This window comes from Ammospiza caudacuta, chromosome 2 (genome assembly GCF_027887145.1).
Source record: "Ammospiza caudacuta isolate bAmmCau1 chromosome 2, bAmmCau1.pri, whole genome shotgun sequence".
Taxonomy (NCBI): Eukaryota; Metazoa; Chordata; class Aves; order Passeriformes; family Passerellidae; genus Ammospiza; species Ammospiza caudacuta.
This window is the reverse complement of record NC_080594.1, coordinates 81014637-81041273: the sequence shown is the minus strand read 5'-3', so window position 1 is coordinate 81041273 and position 26637 is coordinate 81014637. Positions and strand designations below refer to the sequence as shown.

Genomic DNA, 26637 nt, shown 5'->3' with positions numbered 1-26637 from the left:
AAAAACTGCAGTTTTGGGGGGTTTGGTGTTGCTTTTGTTTTTTTTTCCAGGGATACCAATTCTCTAAACAGAAAAAACTTCACAGTAAAACATTTCTTTTGGCATTTTATTCTCAGGTATTTAAAAATGGTGATGTTGCATAATTTAGGTCACGTAATATAGGCAAGGTTAGCTTCCCTGATTCAATATCCTGTGTTACATTATTTCTCTTTGATCTGAATCCAAATGTGAATTTTATTCCAAGCTTTTTTGTGGTTGAAAGATTAGCATTGGATTTTAAGACAGTATATGAATTGAATATTAAACCTTTTAATTAATTGACAGCAAATCCTATCACCACCAGACACAAGATAGGCCTGTGTAGTTATTGAGGAACAGCATTTTGTTTAACAGCACATATTACATGAAAAATTGTACTTCAGATATATTGAAAGTAAAACTTCCTGTTGCCTGATAGGAAAAAAAGCAGCCACACATAGTGGAGAAATGCTAAGTTGAAAAAATAACTTCTTTTTTGCTTCTTGCCCACCATCAGAGGACACTGGCCATCTGTAGTAGGTGGCAAGCAGTGGTAATAGTGTTGGCTAAATGAGAGACAAGTAACAACCTTCAGAGCAAAACTGACTGAAGTTATAATTCCCATCAGTCACCATTAAGTTGGGAATATTTCACTATATACTCATGGATAGTGATCCCTTGAGGAAATTCTGCTGACATGTACCCTCTCCACTCTTCTGGAAGAAAATTCCATTCCATCAATGAGTATGGCTCTTCTGGTGCCTCAGGGGAGCTTTGAGCCTCTTCTGCTGGCAAGAACATACAAAAGCCCCTCAAAAAAACCCAAACAAAAAAACAAACTAACAAAAACCCACAAAAAAACCAAAACAAAAAAACTCCCCCAAAACAAACCCTGAACAAAACCAACAAACCTCCTTAAGTAAATGAAATTCCACTACATGTAACTGTCTGCATCTAGTGTTACATCAGCACAAGTTATTCTTAAGCCTAGAGTGGTAACAATACTAAACTCAAAGATATTCTGATTTCAGGGTTTAGCAGCCACAAAAATTCCCTGCACCTCAGCTGCAGTCATAGGCAGCCTTTGGAGTGATAAAGCAAAATCATGAAAGTCCAAACTGGCTTGTCCCTCTTAGGTCCTACCTTTCCTTCCTGAAAACATGCAGAAAGTTTATCACTGCTCTGAACCAGAATGATAGGAAATGATCTGTGGCAGAGGTTGTAGAAACGGTCTCCCCACAGCAGAAACTGCAATTCCTTATCTCCTAAGCAAAGAAATTAATTTCACACTAACTCCAGCCTTGCAGGATGCCCTGGTTTCAGCTAGGGTAGCATAAATTTCTTCCCAGTAGCTGTTACAGTGCTGTGTTTTGGATTTGGAATGCAAATGTTGCTGATAACACCCTGATGTTTTGGTTTTTGCCAGGTTGTGTTTATCCTAAGTCAAGGACTTGTTTCTCCCTCTTTGCCTCATGCTCTGCCAATGAGGAGGAACACAAAAACTGGGAGGGATCATATCTGGGACAGGTGACCCAAACTAACCAAAGGGATATTCCACATCACAGAATGCCATGCCCACAGTGTATAAACTGGGAGGGGGTTACCTGGAAGGGTGGCTGATCTGGGTTTAGGAACATGGGTCTGGAATCACTCCGTGGGTAGTGAGCAATTGCAGAGCATCCTTTGTTTGCTCATCAGGAGGAGATATCCCAGGCTGCCACTCCCATGCTGATTTCCTAAATAGGCTCAGAAGAGCTGAGAGGTGATGTGGCTTCTCTACCAGGTAATTAAAAAGATCAGATTTAATTCAGTGAGCAAAATCTGTGAACTTGTGACAAATGTAAAGACCAAACATTCAGGCCTCATGGGCTGTGAGGAACAAGATATTACCTTTGAAAAGCAAATACTCTGATACACGAAAGTGGTTGAAAACTCAAGAGACAAACCCAGATTTCAACTGGAATAACTGTACTGTGGCTGAGGTTAGCATTTAGTATTCAAAGACAGGAAACACAGCTTTCATATTCTGAGTATGCCTCCATTCCTCATTTCTCTTTTGCTTTAGAGAAGATGCTATAGAAGCCTTTTCCTGAACAAATCCCATTACTGCTATTCAATATTGAGCCCATACCCCTACATCTCAACAGAAGTTAAGCTGTCCTGAGAGATGTTCTTCCTTGAAGCAACACAAACATCTTCCTGATAACCAACAGGGGAAAGGACCTGTACTAGACAGACACTTAGATCCTGTTTATTGCTTCTTGGAAGACAACAAATACATTTCTTAGAATTTAAGGTACCATTGAGCCCCATAAAAGGAAGTAGCATTTTCTAAGTTAGCAAAGGAAAAGCAAACCAAATGATTGAATAGCAAAGGATAAGGCTCCTCCATAAAGATGTCCAAAAAATATTTCAAAGCTGTAAAAACACATGGTGTCAAGTACTTGACTTTTGTATTACTTTTAATAGCACCCTATTGTATTTTGAAGACTCAGTGTACGTGTGCACCCCTACAGATACCACTAAGGGAAAACAAAGCACCAGTTCAAGAGCCTGAGACAGCTGCATAGCCAATACAGACAAGCATACACAGAGTCAATAGGAAATTCACCTTCCTTAATTCTTTATTTCATCAAAAATTCCAACTGTGCAACACGTCTTACTCTCATGCATGTACTTCATACATGAGACTGACAGATCTAGATGTGTAGAGAACAGACAACATTTGGCATAACAACAACTGTTCTATGCTGGGGAATACCAGCCCTTGCACTCAGCAACACTTTGAAATCTCTGCAGGGAAAAAAGCAATGACAGAGTACCTCAGCAGTACACAAACCCCATGCTGTAAGCATGAAGGCTACAAGTCACTTTCTTACATAGATTTGGCACAGATTCTATGGGGGATCTTGTAGACCAAGCCAGGTAAAGGAGACTTGACATTTATCTGCATTATTATCTGTCATGACCAACCTAGAGCTGCAAACACAAAGCAAGTAGCTTCACCTTCAGAACAGTAAGAAAGGGTGAGGGTTTAGATGGAAACTCACCCACATTCAGGGAGATGAGCTACTTTTGAAAGCAGTGCTCATGAATGCTAGTTACTCTAATGTGCTTATTAAACAGGCTAATGGAACTCCAGTCCTGGAACACCTGCATGGTGTTCTCTAGTTGTGCTTTTGTTTCTGAGTGCAACTTGGAGCACTTTTGTGTGGATGTCTAGGGTGGATTTGGTACCTCTTTGTTCAGGCAGAGTGAAACACTGCTATTGTTTGCAGTGCTCTTCACGCCACACTAGGTACATCTCTCAACCCCATGCAACAGTTTGTTAAAAAAAGATTGGAGTTATACCCAGGAAAAATGGTTGAATCAAAACTACCTTTCCTGTATCAGTACAACAGTTTAAGATTACTTTGGTTCCTTCATAAACATGTCACTTTATTTTTAAAATAGATAGCTGCAGCTAAGCTACTGTTCTGCTACTATACTTTCTTTGGGCAACAGTACTTAAGTGCAATGAACAACAGGAACAGTTGACTGCTTAAAAATTCCATATTAAGGAACCAGAAAAGCCAATATAAGTGATCCAGACAGCTTTTAAATATGGAAAAGAAGCATTGTTTAAAGCTTGAGCAAATTGAGAAAATGCCACAGAAGCTTTTGGATTAACCCTGACAAGTTCAGTGGGGACAGGCAAGAAGAGATCTCCAGGTAGGATCCAGAACCAACCTACCTGTCAGGCTGACAGCGATTCATTCGGTGCCCTTTGCTTTGATCAAATGATTAACAGGGTAAAAGCAACTGCACAAAGATGCTCTGTGCTGGCTCTAGCACACAGAGCAGCCCCATCCCCTGGTTCTATTTGTTCTCAGTTACTTTGAGTAAAAGGAAGGCAAGAGGATTACAGCTGGTCCATTAGGAGAGCAATTCAAATGCTGCTTATGTTACAGAGAGCCAAAGCTGACACTGTTTCTGGGAAATGCCAAATGTGCTACGATTCTCACCACACAGTCCAAAGAAAGGGGAAAAAATCTAAGCTTTAAGATCTGAGAAAAAGTACAAAAAGTTTGCTGCAGGGCAAAATTTACATGTTTTAGACTGAGGGGAAATTGAAATAACAAATACCTAAAAAACAAACCTCACAAAGAAGAAAGATGATAAGAGTATAGCAAAATTGTTATTGTTAGGACCAGTGCTTGAGATAACTGACATGACTTACTAGTTCTCTCACAGCACTGGTATCCAGTCCTAAGCATTCATCTTCCAGCTGCATGAATGCTTGAATTTCTGTAAATAAGAGATTACCGATACTGAACAAAATGAAAACTGGAACAGCACTTTGTTACACTATTTCAGCTGCCTCTAAACAAACTACATTGTCAAGTTCTATGGTTAAGGCAGTTTGTCTCACAAACCTCTGGGTATAATAGTTCTGGGCTGGTTTTCATACACCTCATTCTTTATCTTCTTTTCTGAAACACTTTCAAAGGCAAAACTAAGTTTATTCTTTAATATGAGAGGGATTTATTACATGTAAAGTTCTACCTTTTCTTATTATAAAGGGAGAAAACTTACACTCTCTTTGTGAAAAGATCTGTTTCAAGACACAATTGAGATCTACTTGAAGAACCCTTCAGTAAGAACTTAAGTTTTTAAAGATCAATGCATATATTAACAGTTTTGAAGTAACAGAGTGGGAAAACCTCACCCACCTTTGTTAGAAATCAAGTAATCTATGCCTATGTTTGCCGGTAGATGATGTATTGCTCTTGACGTACCAGAAAAGACCTGAGAAGGTTTTTTTGATTCTTTCAGGTCAGGCTGTCAACTGCATGATTGCTTTAAACGGAACACAGGCTACTACAACAGGTTTGCTGCCTACCAGATCACGTTGCACATTTGCAGCTGGTACAACACTACATTTTATAAGTTAAGAAATGCAACTGCATCTGAACATGAAAAACATTTTAAAGTCAAGATATGTATATATACTGTCACACCAGGAATGCCATTAAGTTTCCATTCTACAGACTCAGGTGAAAAATTTGTTAAAAAGTCAAGAAACAAAAAAGCATAAAATCTGTAATAGGCAACAATATACAAAGTTTCATATATAAAATCGTGACTTGTATAGTTTGTTATTTTCATCTTTTCACAAGAGAAAATTAAAAGAACCACACATCACTGAACTTCTACACAAGCTTCTTGTGTTTCAATGTCATTTATTGAGGAGTGAATGAGAGACTGTCAGACATGCCAAAGAGACTTCACATTCAAGGGCTGGAAGCTGAACAGCTTTCCTCATTGAGTCACTGTACAAGTTGTTTTTGGGAATCAAAAGTGCGATCAATGAGGTCTTCATGCTCGATGTTTGTCTTCAGTTTTTCATCTTTTGATCTACTACCTTGTTGGGCAGAAGGACACTTCCTACCCTACAAAGACTCACACTCCAATTCATACAATTAACACTAGATGTAGAGAAACGTTTATCTGTTATAACGTACATCTACTGCTGAAGGTCTTATGTCTAATGAGAAAATTCAACTTGTTTCCCTTTCACCATCGTATGGATGGCTGATACCGTTAGAAAAATACTCTTCAGTGCTATTGTAGGGTTTACAGGAAACTTCTTTCATGTTGTGGGATAGAAACCGATTTAAACACCGTTCTGAAAGAATGCTTCTTCCTGCTGCCACTGCCTGGAGGTTGCAGAAGAATGGCCTACACGCACTACAGTTCTGGTTTTACTCAGAAAAGAAACAAAAGAAACCTAAACAATAGGGTAAACGTTTATTTGGAGTTAGTTTTCTTGCAGATGATAATTAAGGCCCTTCAAGCAGAGTTCAGGAGCTCCTGTATGGCTGCCTGTTGATCTGCATTGAGCTGTGATATGCATTCTGTCCACAGTCCTCCGGATGTCTAGAAAAAAAATGAGAAGGCGTCTTTATGCAGGCTGAAAGTGTCCAAGGCACATCCTAAACTTTGCTATTTTACAAAGCTCAACATTCACTCGGCTTAGTCCTGTAATATACATGCCAAAGAGACTGAAATCTTCAGGGGTACACAGGGCTACACAGGTTCACCTTGAGATGCTCCAAACGGCTGAACAGCAGCAGAGTAATTGATTTGGGACTTCTGGGAACTCCCTGTAACAACTGTGTGGGTTAAATGGCACTCATGTCTGTGTCAACCACAGCTAAAGCATTTGATGGTTTTGCAATGAAGTTAAAAGACCAATGTTCAGGCAAAACTGAATCATGCTTCTTCCACATGAGTGTTTTGGGCACTGGTGCAGCAGTAACACACTCAGAGCTTCCAGGTGAGCTCTGGGATTACAGCACGATGTGCTACATGAGGGTGTGCAAAATTCTGCTGCCAACATAGGGCGTGGCTCTGCAGTGAAAGGAAAGGTCAATTACTTCCCAGAGAGACCTGCACAGCATCTGTCTGGGTGAATGTAAACCCTTCATCTGTGCTAGCACAGCCCTCAGCTGAGACATTAGCTTTTAAAGTCACCATCAGTAAGGTCTGTTCTAATGGTGCCAGAAAGTGCTGAATATTAATCAAGATTGAGGAAAAAGTAGTTATTAGCTTATCAACAGAAGCTGGAAGCAATTGGCACCCTGCTTTCTTTAGGATAATGACAGGGAAAAAAGTTCCAGGTGACTGACTTTAGGTCTTTAGATTGGCTTTTGCAATAACTGTATAATTTAAGTAAAATTTGAAAAAAATGTTCAATTTATATTTGTTATATTTTACATTCAGCTCTATTATAATGCACTTTTCTCAAAATTTAAAGTTAAAAAATAAAAATAAAAATTTATTAAAAAATAAAAAATAAATGCTCTTAAATGTAAATTTGTGGGTTTAGTTTTAAATACCATTAGGCATTTTAGACTCTTAATGTATGATGAAATATTGTAGAATTAAATGCACTCTTCCAGCATTTCTGATGCATATTTAAATTGATACTTTATGCTGAAATATTTCTGGCCTGACAATACCTAAGCAAAGAAGTTTATACTCAATTCCAATAATGACTATGTTGATCATGTTAGACACTGGCAGTGAAACAGCTTACTGAGATAATTTAAAAATTCTCTTGGAATCTGGGAAGTAGGAGCTCGTTAGCAACTCCACAACCTTGAAAATTCCTATCATAGTATATAAGACTCTTACAGTTAGTAAGAGTATCAAATTCTTACACCTTTACTAAAGTTAAAATACCATGTATGAAGAGAAATAGGATTGGTAACACTGTGCTAAAATTGTATTTTTTACAAGACATGACTTTAAAAATTATGTTTTTCTCCTCAGTCCAAAGGTAAATCATTCAGCCAATGCTGAAGGTCTTATCTCACATTAAAGTTTCTATCAATCCTGGCCAGAACCAGACATTGTTGTAAACAACTAATCTATACATGTATGTGCCACTGTAGTGTTAAAAAAAAAAACTTTGATGATTTGAGGTAAAGTGAACAAATGCATTAGGTAAACCCTAATACAAAGGTGCATTCCTAGACTTTGAGTACTAACAGCAAGGATTTTTATCTGTCAGGCAGAATTTAGAGCAGTCACTTACACTACTTTCACTCTGAAACTTGCTCAATTTCCTTCTCTTTATGCCTTCAGAATTTTAACAACTTTTCCTACCAGACAGAATCGATCTCTCAGGCTGACACACTCATACAGGTGAATCAGTTCTAATGTCAAGTGTTTCTAAAATTCTTGAACCTGAATTTTGCCAAAGCAGGTCAGGTAGAAAGATAATAATTGAAGATCAGCTGCATAAAATCCTCCATGCTTTTTTATGAGCAAGATGCTTGCCAGGCACCTTTCTCTCATTAGTACTACATCCACCCAACAACATTTGGCCCTGGAGCAGATCTGCACTATGAACACTATCACTTACAGCACTGTAGAGAAGCACTGTTTAAGTACCTGGACATCCCCATCATCCTTAAGTGATTCATTATGGCATAAAGGATGTGAACCTTACAGCAGCTCCCCAAAGGCAGTGAAAACAGCAAACAGCCACCTATATTTGCACAGGACTGAAAAGGGCAGTAGTAAAATAACTTGTGGTTTGCACTTGTTATCTAACAAAGATCCCAAGCTGCTGCTGTACTAGAAAGTCACCAAAAGGTGCTGGTGACCCTCACAAGAATCACATCTTGGACCAAATCCTGCAGTACAGTTCACTGATAAAAGGACATGCAGATTTCTCTCCAGATTCTAATTTCCGACTCAGAAAAAAAAACCCACAAAAACTAATACTGGCTCACATATTAACCATCTTGCTGCAGGAAAGTTAGTTACAGTTATTTTAGTCAAGTGCAAATGTCACCAAGTTTTATCATGAATCATTCAAGGAACATCAAAAGATCTCCAAGATCACTGGTTGAACCCTTATTCTCTAAGGAGATAAGGCTCTCAAAACTGGTTGAACAGTTTAGTTCCTTCTGCAAGCAGACTCTAAATGCTCCCTTTCTCCTTAAGCAAGCATTTATTTACCTGCACTTGGCGGACAACGTTAGCCAGCCGCTTGGTGCACGGATCTTCGTGTTTGATAGCTTCGTGGATTTCACCATCCGCAATTATCCCCAGTATTCTGGGAAGGTTGGAATTGTTGGGACCCAGGACAATTGGGTTATTGCTGTTACAAAAGACATATTGCAAAGGAATTAATGGTTATCTAAAAATAATGTAAACACTTTACACATAAGTGAAGTGATTTTGAATGATCTTATTCTGAAGCTGCTTATTTAGGTTTAAGTTTCACACAGCTGAATAAGTATGCACAGCTTTGTTGCCTGCTGACAGCGTGTTCCCCCTTCTGTTAATATTTAACCAGCTGATTCTTTACTCAGCCTAAACTTTATCAGGAAGAAGTTCTGAACTTTACAGAATGGCTGAGTTCCATGCAGATGGAACTGTAAATAGTGTGACAGAAATACCCTGCCTAAAAGGACTTGTTCCTCTCTCTGTGCCTCCCAGGACGCTGTGTTACTGGCGTCAGGAGCGTCGGTAACTTCAGCTCTCTGCCAGCACTCTCCATGACACAGCAAGCAAGCAGTTCTGCTCCCTCTTTCCCAGCCAAATGCTGGAGAGGAGGAGTATTAGCAATCAGGAATCTGTGTGGAACACATGATCTACTTGCAGCCCTGCCACCTACAATTGCTGGAATGCAGAGGCTGTGAATGTAGGACTGGCAGAGCTCCAGAGAAGCAGGTAGCCAGGCAGAGCCACCTGCACAGACGTGGGTACAGAAGTGAGCTGCTACTGCAATTCCCAATTTCTGTGTTCCTGTTCACATGCACCTGGCAGCATTGTTATGGTGTCTCATCTGTATCTCACTGCTCTATAATGAATCTAGGGACCTCAGCTGCAATTTTGAGACTTTGCCTTAATAAAGCACCCAGAGATACAAGCTATTCACAAAATACAAAAGACTGTAAGAAATCTAAGTTATTTCCTTTATATTTTTCTCCTAAGATGTAATACAGTGCCAGCCAGAATGTGCTTACTACACAACACCTCAGAGGCTACATTTTTTCACTCATTTATGAAGTGCATCACACTAGAATAACTGTTTACTTTTTTCTTTCATTTTACCTGCAGGAGGGAGCACAAACCCAAAGAATAAACTGAGGGATAAGATCCTTTCAATGATAGCTGAAATAATTATTAAGGGAGACAGCACTGTACAATGATTTTTCCATATTATTTCTCTGCTTTATACTTCACTTTGTTGGAAAGCAAAAGGTTGCAAAAACCTGATCAGTTACTGGTCCTGATATGTAAGCAGAGTATCAGAAAGTTTTCCTGAAATTTTCTGTAAAAGTTTTCTGCAGATCCTTTGTCATTATGGATATATAAAGCAGCCAGGATTTTTTTTTTCCAGCTGTAGAGACACTATTTAGGACAAGAACAGGAACTGTTTAAAAAAGCAGCAATAACATCAGGGAAGGCTCAGTTCTGACATTTCTAATTATCTTCTCTAAACCACATGTAGATTAACCTCACAGTTTCTCAATTTTGGAAAAAGAGGGCAAGGAAAGAGCATGCAAACAGGCTTACTTTCTGCATTAGTGTGAAGACTTTGCCTTACCTCTCAAGTAAGTCACACAGATAATTGAAAGTATGAACAGCTTCTTCTTTGTCTTCATGAAGTGGAAGCCATGATAACCAGTGTGGAAGGACTTCTTCAACGTTTATACAGTCAGGCTTGAACTTCATTATCTTTCCTATTGCTGAAATGCAGTTTTCTGTTGCATTCACATTCTCTTTGGCTTTGGCATCCGGTGACTGAATGACTCTCACCAGCAATGGAAGTGCCTCTAATTGTTAAAAACACAAGAATAAAGTTTAACTGCACAATCAAGGTATACTTTATTATTATCACACATCTGTATATAAAATATGTATGGATGTATACATACACACCACCCACCACTAAAAGGTCATAGGAGTAATCTCACCTGGTGAATCAACTTGGCATAGTCAGGATCATAAAAATCAAGGAAATCTTTCAATGGAAGAAATATGCCAGTTTTTCTCCTAGGTTAATAGCAATTATATTTTTTTAAACAGTCATGTGGGTAACCACACACACCCTTCTAAAAGAACAATTAATGTCACATTTTTAGCTACTAGTGTCCATGCAGGCTTCCAAGCACACTACATGCAAGCAGGAACAATTGTCCTTGTGTTCTTCTGCTAAAAATAAAATACTAAAGCTGTGAAATTCTTTATCAGCACAGTAGGCAGGTTGTGGAATTGTACAGAAAGCACACTTCAAAATAACTCTAATTACTGAGGAAGAGTAAGATCTCTCACTTCTGAATTTTGATGAGTAAGTAGAAGCTTTGCAGTTAAAGAATGCACAATCCACTTTCTATATTAAGTCCACTGCATTAGATTTTGGAAGAATTCAGCAGCTGTGGAAAAGCTGTTAAACATTACAGAACTACAGAAGCATCAGACCTGCTAGCTTATGTATACTGAATGCAGGACAATGATGCTGGGCTATTCTCCACAGCAGAGTTTGTTTCAGAGAGGTCTACAATGTCCAGGACAACTGAGCCTGCATTTTATACCTCAGGTTTTCATGGTTGCTGAAGCTAAATCTCATCTCATCTGTATCCCACTCACTAATACTAATGAATGATTCTGTAGGTATTGTGTCCTTGCAACTGTAAAATTAGGAGGGCATCAAAATGAATCAGCATAATTTTCTCCCTACAGCCTACCAGAAAAGTTTTCTCTTGTCTATAAAACAGATGCATTCTCACATAGATACTGTGTTAGACAAACCTTAAAAAAGCCTTTTGACAATGGAAGACCCATCTTGTACAATGTTAAGCTTTTCTCCAAGGACTGACTGCTCTGACATCTGGCACCACCCAGTTTGAGGCCACTGATATGAATTAGGAAGAAATCCATGCAGTTGATTGATACAATTTTCACAGAGAACAGCTAATCATATTCTTCCACCAACATAACAGAAGCAACCTTGCCAGCTGCATCAATTGTAACCTTGTACCCCTGTTGAGAAAGTGATTTGTTTTGCTGTAGTTCCCTTCCATCCTATTTCTTTGCCCTTTACAAAATCTGGTTTTTATGATGTTTGTTTCATCAGGTAACTCACATGCCATTTACAAGTTCTTGCTATATTCCTGGACATTTTTAACTGACTGCCAAAAATGCTTATATCAATACCTCTGCTTTTTCTGAAGAGTATTTACATACTCTTCAAACTTGCAAAAGAACAATATGCCAGTGCTATATATCACCCAGTAAAGAAAATAAGTTACAAATAAAAGCCCACAGACGTGGTGTTTTTCAGAGATATAGCAAAACCTCTGGGGTAGATAATGTCTCATGACATGGATTTGTTTCTAATCACAGCATATCTTCATCTGTTAAAATAAATCATAAAGTTCTTTCATGTATGCAAAAAGGATTTGGAATACTTTTGAGGTGTCTGCTAATAAACTGTATACTGTAAAGGTGAAAGTTTATTTTATCCAAAATTCAACTTAAGGAGAAGCCAGGTGTCTGGGCATAATCAAGAATTATTTGTCCAAGTACAAAGAGAAGCATCAAAGATTTTACAAAGTTTAAGTGGGGTAAGATAAAGTGTAATTAGAGAAAAATAAAAGACTGTTAGACTTCAACAGAGGCTAAAAAGCTCAGAAAATTTCAAAATCAGAACTGTCTAGACAATTCTAATTTTTCATGCTCTTAATGATTCATTGCAAGGCTTCCCACACTGCTTTTCCTTTTCTTTTTAAAAAGACACCTTATCCTGATTGTTATCATGTAACAGTTACATTAACAATGAAAATTACAACCCTGATTGATGTAGGCAAGACTTGTGTCAATCCCTATCAGATGATTCTTATTTTCTTAATTCAGCTTTCATGTAATATTCATGCAAAATACATATTTTAAATACATATACTTAGATGATATACTATATCATCTAAGTATGTATTATACATACTATATATATTTTATTAAGAAAAAAGGAAAAAAAGCCTTTAATAAGGGGTGCTACTTAGTGTGCAAAATTAACTTTGGTGACTGGCAAGAAGAGTGCAAGCAGGCAATAATTTCTTTAAATTTAGGATGAATTTGAAGTTTCAAAGAAATTTGAAACATTCAGAAAGACAGCAGACAAAATGTTGCTGATAAGTACTCTCACACTCATTTCACTTCTTACTTTACAGAAATCAGGTTCCTTTTTATATAATCAGAAAGCAGAGAGCCACACAAGTCATATTCTAGGCTATTCCTTAATATAGGTCTCTTGTGTAGTTTTTCCAGACATCCAAAGGCTTTTGCATTAATATGTAACCACATCAATATTACTAGAAAGCATCTATGAGACAGCTGTGTATCAAAAAGATGGTTTTTATGAAATTAACATTTGCATGCCAGATCATATTTTAAAAAAGAATATGTAAATCAAGTTTGCTAAGCAGTCAGTGCTGCAACAGGAATGCTACTAAGCAGAGCCACAATAAAAGCTTGAGGAACTGAGGTGGTTTGTCACTCAATCCATCACTGGTCTATGACACAGGTAAGAGCCAGCAATCTGTTGCCCAGCACACCCGCAGGTGAGCCGTTCCCATCTGTCCCCAGCCGCAGTACCTGGGCAGACGGGCCGGTAGCTGTCGCCGCCGAACTGCGCGATGACTCCCACGCCGTAGGCAGCGGCCTGCCGCACCTCGGGGCTGCTGTCACACACCGCCTCCAGCATGGGCCGCAGGAAGTACTCGGCGTACTTGAAGGACGAGGGGCTGCAGTGCTCCACCACGTCGTCAAAGATGCACAGCCCCCACTGCCGGTCCGGCCACGGCCGATGGGGACACTGCGGCACAAACAGCCAACAGCTCAGACACCCCGAATCCTTGTACAGCCAATGAGTACATCAACAACAGTCACAGGAACAGGAGTCTAACACTTTGGTTAAAATCTTCAGGAGTGAAATTCAATCCTGAAACCATGTAATTTGCAGTAGTGATATTCCAGCAATACCATGAACAAAACAAAATCCAGGTGTCCATCTTTGCACCTCTGTTTCACACTCCATTACATGTATCAGTCTCAATTTTTCTCCATGAGCCTGCAACACTTTTTTGTCCCTGCTCTCGAAATCCATTTTTGAGATACTGGACAGTCTCAAGGAAATTTAATTTCTGAAAACAGTTGTGTGTGTCAGTGATCCTGGATCTTTGAGACACAGATTTTAAGTAGCACAGCAACGACCCTGCTCGGAAAGCACGGAGTAACAACTTCATCCCTGATCTAGAATAAACCTTCTATTTCGTAAAACAGTAATTGCTACATTCTATCTACCAAGTTCTCTAAGACTTCAGCATGGATGGCATATTAACCCATCAGAAAAAATAATTATGTTTAAATTAAAGGAAAACAAGGTACTTACAATTAGGTTGACAATTAGTGGAAGTAACCTTTCAAACCATGGCAGTACCTTCTCCTTGTAACTACTGAATATTGAGTGCAAAATATCCGACACTTTAGTCAAAATATAAACATCACTGTCATCCTGAAAGGAAAAGGATACAATTCACATGAAGACTAACAATCTTTAAGGGAGTGGAAGTCAAAAAAAGTTGATTTATGACTTTTTTGGTAAAACTTTTTTTTAAAGTTCAATAATTTTCAATTATTTGTCTAATTGCAGAATGATAGAAAAACAAAATGGTTTGGGTTGGAAGGTGCCTTAAAAATCATCTAGTTCCAAACCCCCTGACATGGCTAGGGACACATCCCACCAGACAGGGACACTTCCTACTAGAGCAGGTTGCTCAGAGCTCCATCCAACCTGGCCCTGATTGTTCCAGGGAATGGGACATCCACATCCTTCTCTAGGCAACATGTTCCAGTATCTTGAGGGACATCACTTGTTACTGTCATGTCGATACTGAGGCACTGAATTGAACTTTTTTAACATGGCCATTCAATCAATTCCTTATCTGCTGAATTAATCAAATACAGATCTCTTCGTATTAGTGACAAGGATGTTGCGTGGGACCCTTTTAAAGGCCTTACAGAAGTCAAGACAGATGACATCAGTTGCTCCCTCAACAGTCACTCCATCACAGAACCCACTAAATTAATCAGGCATGATTTGCATTTTGGAAGCTGTATCAGCTGTCTCTAATCACCTCCCTGTCTTCCACTGCTGCCAGGGAGATGTGTTCAAAGACTGTACTGGGCACAGAGACTGACTCACTGCTAGTTCCAGGAGTCCTCCTTTTCACCCTTCTTAAGTTGATTGCTAGAACTCAGTTGCCTAGATTTATTTCAGGGATAGAAAAATCAGATCAAGACAAAACTGTCTTGTGCAAATTTGCTGCTTCAATGGGTTCCCTTTACAGAAGGCAAAAGGCCTTTTTCCTCTTCTGTACCCTACGGATATCCTAAGAAGCTTTTGTGAAAAAGGAAATGGATAATTGCCTTTGTGATAAAAGATTGTGGCAAAAATAGAACAAATATTATTCTCCTCCTTTGTTCAAATTTTTCACCTTGCCCAGTTAATATAACAAACCAGTCAAATAAGGAACCTTACCTCAGAGCTATCAATTCAAGTTACATCTACAGGTGAGGATTATTCCCTGGACATACTTATGCTCGGAAAACTCTTAACTTTCTTTTACAGCAACTTCTATTGCACTCAGTATGGACCTTTTAACCAGTTTAACAGGCAGGGAAAACAGTACAGCTAGTTTCTGGTCCCTAGTGACCTTTACCTTTCTCACCTTCTGGTGACAAACTAGTAACTATTTATTGTGCAACAGGCAGCTTCCCACAACTGGATATTTAAACCCTTCCTAGTGAGCCAATTTCTGCACCATCAAGGCACACCTCAAGCAGGAGCCCTGGCACATGCACACAATGACATTAAGAGGTAGAGAACTGCTCCAGCACACCACAAGGTCCACCTAGCCTGGTACTGCCTGCTAACCAACAGCTGATAACAGATGCAGGAAGAGAGTGTAACACTTGCTTGGTGTACGCTTCACACTCCCTATCAAATCAGCAGTTTAGTTATTGCTGAAGTGAGGGCTGGATCTGAAACTACTGTTTGAATAACCTTCATGACTTCTGTGCTTCTTCTATTTCTGCTGCCTTGAGGTAAGGGCTACATGAACATACTCTGAGACCAAAGGTGTATATCCAAAACATAACTAATTTGTTAATTCTGTCCATATGGCAAGTGATGTCCTCATCCCACACCTCCTTTCACAGGGTAATGCAGATAAGCCTTTCTCCAGACTTTACAGAACAATCAGCAAACACTAGAACATTTTTAAAAACGCCTTGCAACTCTGTTGCAGAGTAGGGACTCAGCTTTTCTGAAACTGCTGCCTGCTTGCATTTTTCTAAGTACAGAGTGACACAGAGGAAATAAAAGGGTCTTGGAGGCAACAAAAATATATCCTCTTGAATGCTGGCCTAATTCTCAAAAGCCCAAAAGGAGAGTCAAGAACCACACTGTTATTTAAGACAGTATTTACATAGGGGTGTGATTTCTGGAGTCTGAATCCAAGTTAAACTCATGTGATCAAGCTTCATACCTGCATTGTACAGCAAAAAAATTTCTTAGTTCTTAAATTTACTGAGCACCCTTTGTCTTGTGTTATAAACAGCAGCAGCCATTCATTATTACTCTCTCTCCATACTAATAATGATTTCATAAAATTATTGTATCTCTTCTACAATCACCTCCACTTTAAACTATTAACTCACTTTGGTACCCTAGTGTGTAAGTAGTTAAGTAGTCACTTTGGTATTCCCTCATAAGCAAACACATGATGGATGGCAGCTGTTTATCCTGCTGTCCTTTTCTGTTTTTAGGCTATTCTTTTTGAGACAGGCTCCTGATATGACACACCAGATGTCTTGGGATCAGAGGTATAGAGGCCCAAGGTTAAGAGCCACCCAGCTTGCAAGGCTCAAAGAAAAAGCAAGTCAGCAAGGCTAGACCTAAGGGATGACCTCATTGCAGTCTACAACTTTCTCACTGGGGCGAGAGAAGGGGCAGACACTGATCTCTTCTCTCTGGTGACCAGTGACAGGACCAAAAGGAATGGCCTCAAGTTGTGTCAGGAAAGGTTCTGGTTGGGTATTAGAAAATACCCAACCAGAAAAAGGTTCTTCCCCCTGAGGATGGTTGGGCTCTGGAACAGGCTCCCTGGGTAGGCAGCCACAGCACCAGCCTGACAGAGCTCAAGAAGTATTTGGACAATGCTCTCAGGCACATGGTGTGATTCCTGGGATGCCCTGTGATGAGGCAGGAGTGGAGTCGATGATCATCGTGGGTTCCTTCCAACTCAGCTTATTCTGTAATTAAGTAGTCTGCTGTGAAATCTGTATAAATATTAATGTCATCCAAGAATTGTTTGAGCAGATGAAGAAAGTAAAAAGCTATATCCTGAACTTCATACTTCAGCATATCAGACAAGGAAACCTTTCATATTTTCTAATTCACAAATGCAATGTGACTCATTTCTTACTGTTTTGAAGGACAATGGTAACAAGATTCTTCTATGAAGAAATAATTCTAAGGATGCACTATGCCCTAAATGAGTCAAAAGCATATTTTTGCCATATTTCCATCCTGGTGCTTGTAGAGCAGAAAAATTCTTCAAACTAACTTACTTCATCTTGTAATGACTCTTCCACTTGCTCATCATAGTCTTCATCTTGTCTTTTCACTAAATTAAAAGAAAAAAATTAAACCACTGCCTTTGTATAAGTGCGTAAGAAGCCTGTGAAAGGGAAAAATGATGCAGAAACAAATTTAGAAAACAGGAAACAGTAGCTGAAGATGCAACAGGAATTCTCCATTTTTAAGAAGCTTCAAAAAACTTCCACAGAAAAGGAAGAAATACAGGATAGTCCAGTTAAGGAATGTGTAAAAATGCCCATGAAATAGAAACAAACACACCAGCTTGTCCACAAACTTAGAAACAATAAACTACTATTGCTTTGAGAAAACTGCAGACTTCAGATGAAAAAACCCCAGGGAAATGATAACACCATAGATGTGCACTGTCTCTCAAGTAAATCTGTCCATTAACTTTTGATTAAACCACAGTATGCTGAAAATTACACCATCTTCATCCTCCACAAGCTTACGAATACAACTCATGGATTCTGTTAGTTCACAGTCCAATTACTTCACATAAATATACAAATCAGTGAAATTGAAACAGTTTTTTTCTTTGTCTTCAGAAATAATTAGAAATTCTGCTTTAAAGAACAGCCACATCCCATGTTAACAGGATTTGTGTTAACTTACCCTGTCTTAATTCTTGATTTTTAAAGTGCTCTTCTAGTTTTTCTTTCAGTATTCCTCCAAGTTCTTCAAAGTGTTCGTTGTTAAGGCATCCATCTCCCATTACCTCAATGCACTTGTGAAACAAAACAACCAGTTTTTCAGCTTTAAAATTTAACATGAGCAGCCTTAATGAAATCTAAGCAAACAAAGAATATTAATACATGCAAGAATAATATTAGAAGAACAGTCATACTGTAATCAATGCTCAAATTATACAAGTAAGGCACAGTACCACTGTACATTTCATACCCATAATTTCAGTTGCTCATGGTTACAATGAAAAAATTTGGTAACTGTTTTATTCTTGAAAAAAAACAAAACAAAACAAAACTTTTTTCATCAGCTGTAACAACATTTATAGTCACAACAAATTTCCAGTAGAGGAAGCCTTGCATTTATTTGAGCCATTTAAAAGAACACCAAACCGTCCCTTCTTATTTCAAAAAGCTACTAACAGTAATGCCATGAAATCTGTAGAATGTTACCTTTGCAAAAGAATGCATTATTTCTGAGAGGACATCAGACTCTGGCTCTGTCCCAATGGCTTTGATGAGAGCATCACACATGAAGTGCCACATCTGTGTGAGGTACTCGGGCCCACGAACCCTGGCACACTCAAGCAGGAGGGGCATCGACTCTGCGGCTGCCACTCGGACACGTGCCATTGTTAAGGAAATACAGCAATCAACACCAACAAAGCGCTTAGAATTTAACATCCCACCACCATGATGAAGTTCTTGGTTTTCTACCTGAAACTCATTTCATGACAATCCATGCATTTGATTTCTTAATTATATATAGATTAAATCATAGGAAAATTACACTGCCTGCTCTTTAGAAGCGGTTTCAAGCCTGTTTCAGGCCATGACAGAAAAGCTGTTCAAGTTCTTTTCTGCTTTGTTACACAAACATTGCTTTTTCTACTGATTGCTTATTTTAAAAAAAAAACAAACTAGGGGGAAAAATAGGAATAATACATTGCCTAGTGTGTAAACCAACATTCTCTGAAACCATTTCTGCTATAAAGTCACAGACTATTTTAACATTAACACTTTCAATTCATTTAGGAAAACAGCAAGCACAATCTTGATTCTGAGTTTGTTTTCACATTGGTATTTGTTAATAGGATATCATCATGGAAATAGAATTTCAACAATGGAACCATCAGCTTTACAACTTGCTCTGTGTATTCCACAAATCCTTCTTTTAGCTCTTTTGCATAGCAAACCTGAAAAATAGAGCACAGATATACCTCTTTTAAGGGATAATACTTACATTTTTCAACTATGTAAAGGTGAGAGGGAGATTGTTAAAAGTGCAAGGGGTTTTTTAGCTTATTTTAAAAAACATGTAATAATTTGTTTCCCTTTCCCTCAACTGTGGTAATGTGACAAACCCTGATAGCCGCATGAGTTCTCACTCTTAGGGCATGCATGTATTTTTCAAACCAAATTCCAAAACAGCAATATATGCAAAAAGGAACTACTTTTTAACATATCCAATTCCTTAAGTTTTGCTAACAAAGAAAAACCATCTATTCATTTAAAAAAATTTACACTCCTAAGTAAATTAACTGTTTTTAATCAAGTAAACCACACACAACTAAGTGCTGTAATCCAAACTAAGCAGTATCACCCAAAACACTCTTTCACGTGAGACAAAAAATATTTTAGGTGCAGATTTTGGCTTCAGACTTGATTGACCAGAAACACATTGATCACCAAAACTGTTTTATTACTCACCAGCATTTGGCATGCAGTTGCTTTTTCTTCAAGGCCTGCAGTTTTAATTCCAAAACTCTGCTGATCACCTATGCTTACAAATTCCCAACCATCATCATCGCTCATATTCTCCATATCTTGTGCTGTTATACGGAAGGAAGGAAACATAATGTAAAACTACTACAAAATAATTTATTTCAGTATGCTTTTCAAGCAAAACATCATCTTAAACCTACTGTCTAAAAGAGCAACTTCAGGTTTAATGGATGCAGTCTTCATTAAAGGTCCCATGACAACAGGAAGGTACTGCTGAAATTCCTTTCCAAGAATTTTACACATTCTGGCCCATGCAGAGATCATGTAAGAAATCTAGAAGAGAGAAAGCAGAATTTTCATGTCCCACATTTTATTTTAATGCATACTTAAAAGGAAAGCATCAAGGAAATGCTTTACACAATAGGACTTTTGAAAAGAATTTGTCAGCAGTCCCTAAAGCTTATTTCAAAGAGAAGTAATCCAATATGCAATCCACATAAAAATGCATCATCAAAAGACATCCCAAATCTGGCAAAACCTTGACAGCACCTCCAATCAAAGTTGCTATACATGTAAAAATGTGACAGTATAAGATTCATGATTACATTGAAAGTGCCTGTTCTACAAAATATTTTTTCTGAAATATTTCCCAAATTTAAACAATACTGCCAAGCCACATTCCTGAAAATGGTAAAATAGAGCAAAAAGTAAAAAAGGTTGCAGTACTATGTTTTCAGAGGAGTATTTGTTTTCAAATATACAAGTTAAAATAGCTCTCTGCTCGTTAGAACAGCTGCTTAACAAGTCTTGTTGATCTATTTATAAGAAGGTGACAGCAAGCTCAAATTTCTTCTGCAAATATAGGTCCTGGAAGTCTCATTTCCTAACCACACTTCTGTGAAAGATTCTAGGGCCATCTCAATGTCAGGTTTTGTAACACAGGCTGGACAATTAGCCTGAAAGGCCAGGGAAGGGGCAGAAACATCATGTATACAAGGAATGTTTTTAATACCAATGAGCTGTAAATACACAATTTCAACATACCTGTGGATCATCATCTTCTAGATCACTGAAGTCTGTTTGTGTCTTCAATAACAGCTGCATAACATCTGATGCATCCTGCATAAACTAGATACAGGAAACAACTATGTTTTTAAAGGCAAATTAAGATGCTACTTCTCAGAGACTTTGATGCTCACTTAAACTTTTTCAGGAATCCACATACAAAACTAAGTTCCCTTTGAACTGCATACATTTTGCCCCTGACACTGCCTAAATGTGATGCTGTGTCATTTTTCTTAAGGCAAAAAAACCCAAAAAAAACCTCAAAGGAAGAAAAAATTCTTGCTTTCAACATTTTTCAGTGTGACAAGAATTACTTAAACTACAAAAAGATTCTATTGCAAATTTGTGAACCTAAGCAGCAACACAGTCATCTCAGAAATGCAACAAAGACAAGCACAGAAATCAGCAACAATACAGCTGCATTTTTAACAAGTGATTATATTTATTCAGTACTAATACCACAAAAATAAAGGCATTAAAAAGTGTATTTAGACCATTATACAAAATCTAAGCTTACCTTTTCTTTGCCAACAGCAAGACCAATTAGACTGATGCATTCAATAGTCTTTCCTCGCAAAAGTCTTAATTCCTTCTGAACAGCATTTTCAACAATGTGTTTTAGGGAGGGCATAAATAAATCATAGTAGGGAACAAACTTCTCCTCCACTGTATCTGCAACTGATGCAATTGAAGTCACAACTTGCTCCAGAACTAGCTTAGTGCCTTTCTGTATCAACTTGGAAAGAAGAAGAATAAAGTGTTATATTTTAAAAGCACACATTTTACTTAAAAGCATGCCAAATGTGAAAATCTGCTTTTGCACATATGCTAATTCTCGACAGTTTAGACCAGCATCAGCAGATATGTGTACTGGCTCATTTCTGAGGTCTCAGTTCAGCTATACTTAATGCTTATGTGACAAGGTTACCCTCCATCAAACAATTTTTTCAGGGTATTATACCTCTTGCAATTTTATCACCATAATGGAATGAAGATGCTTCACTAGATTATCCAAATATGGAATAAGCAGTGACTTGGGACAATCTTCAGTGAAGTTTATGAGTGCTGCAGCTGCATGGGCTTGAACACGTTGGCTGCCTTGATCCTCCATGGTTTGTAGAAGAGCTCCTATCACCTGAAAAAGAAATACTCCTTTCTCAGACAACAAGTTTCTGAAAGGGACATAATTTTACCACTTTTTTCCCCCTACCACTCTACTACTTGCCTTCTCATGAAATTTCTTTTGAAACCCGGGTGCAAAGTCCGTTGCCATTTGTCCAACAGCGTTACAAGCGGCGTATCTTACTCTGGGATGCTGAAAAAGTATTTCCCTCAAGCAGTTAACAAGTAGTCATAACAAGCAGTCATCTTTCATTTTCAGAAATGAAAACATTTTGAAATAATTACTAGAACAATACTCACAGGATCCTGAAGGAATAGCAAAACGAAATTAACTATTTCATTTAAAATTCCCTCCATCTGTTGGTGGCAACCTTCTCCAATGGCAGAGAGTGCCATCAAGCCCGCATGCCTGTACTTCCAGTCAGCTACAGAAGAGTAAAAATGAAGAGTTACTCATTTTGGAAACTACCAAGAACCACAAAGATGAATCACCTTATCTTTGCAGGGGCTGGGGGACACAGGAGGAGGCAGAGTGAAGAACAGGAGATGGAAGGGAAGTTAATGCATCTACTTGATTTGTTAAATACTCTTCTGTTTTCCTCATACATACTTCCAGTGATGCACAAAAAATTGAGTGTCTAATCCAGGCCAAATCCAGACCTAGAAAAAAGAATTCTTAACTGCTGATACAAGTACATACATAGTACTAATACCTGGAAACTGCATTTTTAATTAAATGAGCAGACCAGGCAAACATCAGGACAGTATTTTTAGTATTTTTATTTCCCTCTCCCCCATTTTTTTTTGTTTTAGTATGATCAGAAGAGCCCATATCTTCCTCAAGAAAAAGGTCTAATGACTCAAACAGTATCTGAATTTAAAACAAATAAATGATTGGTATCAAACTTTCCAGCAGTCTTCTCAAGACTGTAGGAACAGCAATATTCTACTTATGATGTAAACTTTGCTCACCTCCAAGTCATACTAACTTATTCTCAGAGTAGTGGGTACTGTTGAAATTAATCTTCCATGCCTGTCCCTCTCTCTTTTTTTTTTTTTGAGCAACATGTGATAAACTCTAATTTATTTTCTTTTTTATAAAAATCTTTCTTTGTGCTAGAAATCATTGGGATTACAGAAGAGAAAACCAAAGGAATAAACAGTTTTACCAAATGACCTGTGAGAAAGGCATGTTACAGAACTTATCTCCCAAAATAGTGCAATATTTCATTATTGCTAACAACACATTACATTCCTGGAATCAAGAACATCACAGTTCAGAGCAGTAGAATCCTGACACTCAAACTTCTGTCTGACCAGGATGCAATGAAGTATCATCTTGACAGAAGACACAATAGAAAAGCAGCAGTTTATTTTGTGTTATTTCAGTTCATTAGATGTTCCTAGTTAAGCCTACACCTCATCACTCCCACTGCATTACTGTTAGCATGTATTCCAAACTTGAAATTCATGAATCTACAAAATGAAACACAATCTTCTTTGGACCATCTGGCCACCCAATCTCAACTCCAAAGTCTTAAATTATTATTTCAATAAATAATTGTAAGAAGGAGGGGATAGGAGAAGGAAAAGCTTGACTTCTGAGAGTACTGTCAACACTTTAATCTAAGCGTCTTCACCTTTCCTCTGTCCCTACCAGTGAGAGCTTCCAATCCAATCCAAACAACATCTTCTGCACTTCCCTTCTCCAAAGAGTATTAATGGTTATGGACCCACAAGAAAACAAGCATCAGGGATGAACTGCATGACCTCCCCTTAACAGGAGTCAGGCCTTCAGTGACTATCAGACTCCACATTTCTCTGCATGTACTACAAAATTAGCTAGTTACTAGCCTAGAAGCTACCAACACTGAGTCAGGTTAGCTCATTTCATTAATAAAACTTTCTTTACAAAAAACCCATTTTAATTCCAAACAGACTTTGTGAGTGTTCACACACACAGCTGGTGCTACCTTGAGTAGCCCTCTGTTCCATACCCAAAATGCTAACAGCCTTTTCTGGACTGGGTTTTAAACCAAGAAGGCAGAACCCAGAACTTCAGCACTATCTTCTACTCCAAAGGCTCAAACCATAGGTCAAATGAAAGAACTTGAAAGCAATGCACAGTACGTTTTGATTCATTGGCTGAGCAGGCACTACAGGTATTTCAAGAGGAAAAGAAGCATCCAAAATAACTGATAAGAATATATAGAAACACCTCATGAAACAAGTATTAAAATCAGCATACCACATAGACAGACAGATTACCACTGACCTCAGTCCATCAAATTCCAGGGGGAAAAAACAAGTTTTCCTCTACAAACTGTAATGCATTAAAATTTCACTTAAATGCAGCACTTCTGGAGAAGGAAAAACACTGAGCTACAGAAAAACAGGTGGCACTTAAGACAAACTTAAGGTACTGTGAGAGGATCTGTTTAGAGATTTAGAGAGAATATTCTGAAATAGAAAAACCCCAACTCATCCCTTATTTTTATGTAATTCCCAGTGTTTTTTAAAAAATTGTATTGCTTTTATGACACCTCTGCTCAGCTGTCCATGTATCAGAAGAAATGTTATAATGCACTCTATGTAAGTTTATTAAATCAGTCTAAGAGAAAGTATAAACTTTCAAGTTCACAGCATGTACAGTTTTTGCTGCTGACATCAAAAGTGGAAATGTGTCATAACCTATCAAGGAGCTAAACAAAAAGACTTAAGAGGTATTGAAGCTCCTGGCAAGCACAGAATTGTTAAAAAACAAGAAAAGAAAAAGCAGTTACTTACGATTCTGAAGCATTTGCATTATATGTTCTTTAATCATTGGCAAAACAAGTTTCCCTCCAAGGCCACATGCCATCCTGTCCAGTGCACTCTCACCAGCCACCGCATTGCTAAATATTGATTACACAAATATCAGTGGTTTGAGATCTACAATAAAACAAGCAGTCCAACAGAGAGCTCTTCCCTGCAGTTCTAGTCTTCAAAATTTGCCATCTGAAAACATGAGCCTCTTTAAGTAAATACACCATATCCACATCTAAAAACACACACACCACCCACAAAATAGTTATTTACTATTCACTGAAATATTTGTTATCTGCAGGCCACTGCTTGAGTCTTATTAGCTGTAGGTCCAAAAGTACAGACTGAATCTCTCAGCAGTTACACACACCCAGAAAAAATTTGCAATGAATGAAGCAATAATATTGGCCATCGTCTTTTTGTCACAAGAACATAAACCAGTTCAGACTTGCTATGATTCAGGTGAACCAGCAGAATTCAAACTTTGGCACACAAGAGCCCTTTCTTGGATGGCTGTACTCAGTAGCATGGTCTCTTGTCAATGACTCGGCAGAAAACATCCAGTCCAGGTGAGCAATTTGTGACTCTTGGCCAGTTACAGAAGTTAGCATAGCCCAACATTATCTATGCAAAGTGATTTGTTCCACCCAATAGAATTATTCCCTATAAAAAAGCAAGAAAGTTTCCAGGACACAGATAACTACTGTTACAGTCTGGATATGGCCGGGAGTATGGTAACTCAAGGTTACTACAGTCCATCCTGGACACCCATGATGATGAAAAAGCTGAGTAATGGTTCACAAAGGGATCAATCTCCCCCTTCTTTACAGTTTCAATCAGTTGGGCCAGAAACATGTTTGAATTTCCAAGTCTCATTACAAGCCATAAATAATCTAGAAACTCACATGTTGTGAACAAAGGTGTTTGTGAAAAGATATTGACAGCATTGTATTTGTTCCTCAGATTGGTCATGTTCAAATAAAAACAGACACATCACCAGCAGGACAATGAAGCATGGGCACACAGGGTTAAACTGGAGCAAACTCACTGAAGCTAACAGACACTTTCATCTGAAATTCCATTCCTTGAGCTTTCTTCCCACCATTAATTCACACATTCAGTTTTAAGAAATAAAGATAGTTTATCTCAGAAAAATGACCCCACATCTCCCTCTAATCTTTGCAAGGCTTTTGCCAAGAAAAGAGGAAGTCGGATTAATCTTTTCCTCCTTTACAATGTCACGCCTTTATGAAGCTGGAGCAACAAAAAACTGGAAATGCTAAAGTATTCCCTGCTGCTTTTGTGTGGGCTGACTCATATCCCCATTCATCAGATCTGAACACACCCTAACTAGGGCGCAGCCCAATGATCATTAGCCTGCTCCTGGGTCTGCACAAAAATTTCAGTCCTCTTAGGAAGCTACAAAGACTCAAACACCAGGAGACATTAGCATGCACATCAGCCATGCACTGAGCTCTCCAAAAAGGTGAGCTTCAATGGTGGGAAGCACATAGCAGCACCAGGAGTGACCCTGCTGAAAGAAAAACTGCCCTCACACACACCATCACCAGAGACCAGCTCATGTGCAGCAGCTTGTGTCTAAGCCTCAAGCTCTCCTATTACTTCAAGGGCCAAAGGAGCTCCTTCAGGCTAAGGCTGTTGAGAGTAACTTGTTTTCTGATCTGTGCTCACTATTTGTGACTTCTAACTAAGAAAAGGAAAATTTTCATTACAAAATCCATAGGCAGCTAAGCTGTATTTAGAAGAACATCCATAGGAAGCTAAGCTGTATTTAGAAGAACAAAGTTACTCTGCTGACAATAAAAAGAAAATGACATGCCTCAAGTGCATGATTCAGCATCCTTACTAAGCTGCCTACAGCAAGCCATCTGAATAAATTTCCACACCCTGAACGGCTTGATAAGGATATGAACTTGAATATTCTATTCCCCCTTGAAATTTTATTAACTGAAGAGATTCAAATACTTAACA

At 38.4% G+C, this 26637-nt stretch overlaps 1 protein-coding gene across 1 annotated transcript in view; it reads right to left on the bottom strand.

Annotated features, from left to right (window-relative positions):
* Nucleotides 1–5789: 5789 nt before the first annotated feature.
* IPO5 (importin 5) overlaps nt 5790–26637 on the bottom strand; it is a 41850-nt gene continuing 21002 nt past the window's right edge. The window contains exons 10-26 of the mRNA XM_058800534.1: nt 24628–24734; nt 22141–22265; nt 21944–22033; nt 21680–21853; nt 21236–21454; nt 20698–20781; nt 19854–19986; nt 19639–19760; nt 19028–19124; nt 18382–18554; nt 17858–17969; nt 17215–17270; nt 13973–14095; nt 13177–13396; nt 10130–10358; nt 8533–8674; nt 5790–5937 (exon numbers count right to left, since the gene is read on the bottom strand). Of these exons, the coding sequence (XP_058656517.1) occupies nt 5851–5937; nt 8533–8674; nt 10130–10358; nt 13177–13396; nt 13973–14095; nt 17215–17270; nt 17858–17969; nt 18382–18554; nt 19028–19124; nt 19639–19760; nt 19854–19986; nt 20698–20781; nt 21236–21454; nt 21680–21853; nt 21944–22033; nt 22141–22265; nt 24628–24734 (2293 nt within the window). The 3' untranslated portion in view covers nt 5790–5850. The remainder of the gene's footprint in view (nt 5938–8532; nt 8675–10129; nt 10359–13176; nt 13397–13972; nt 14096–17214; nt 17271–17857; nt 17970–18381; nt 18555–19027; nt 19125–19638; nt 19761–19853; nt 19987–20697; nt 20782–21235; nt 21455–21679; nt 21854–21943; nt 22034–22140; nt 22266–24627; nt 24735–26637) is intronic.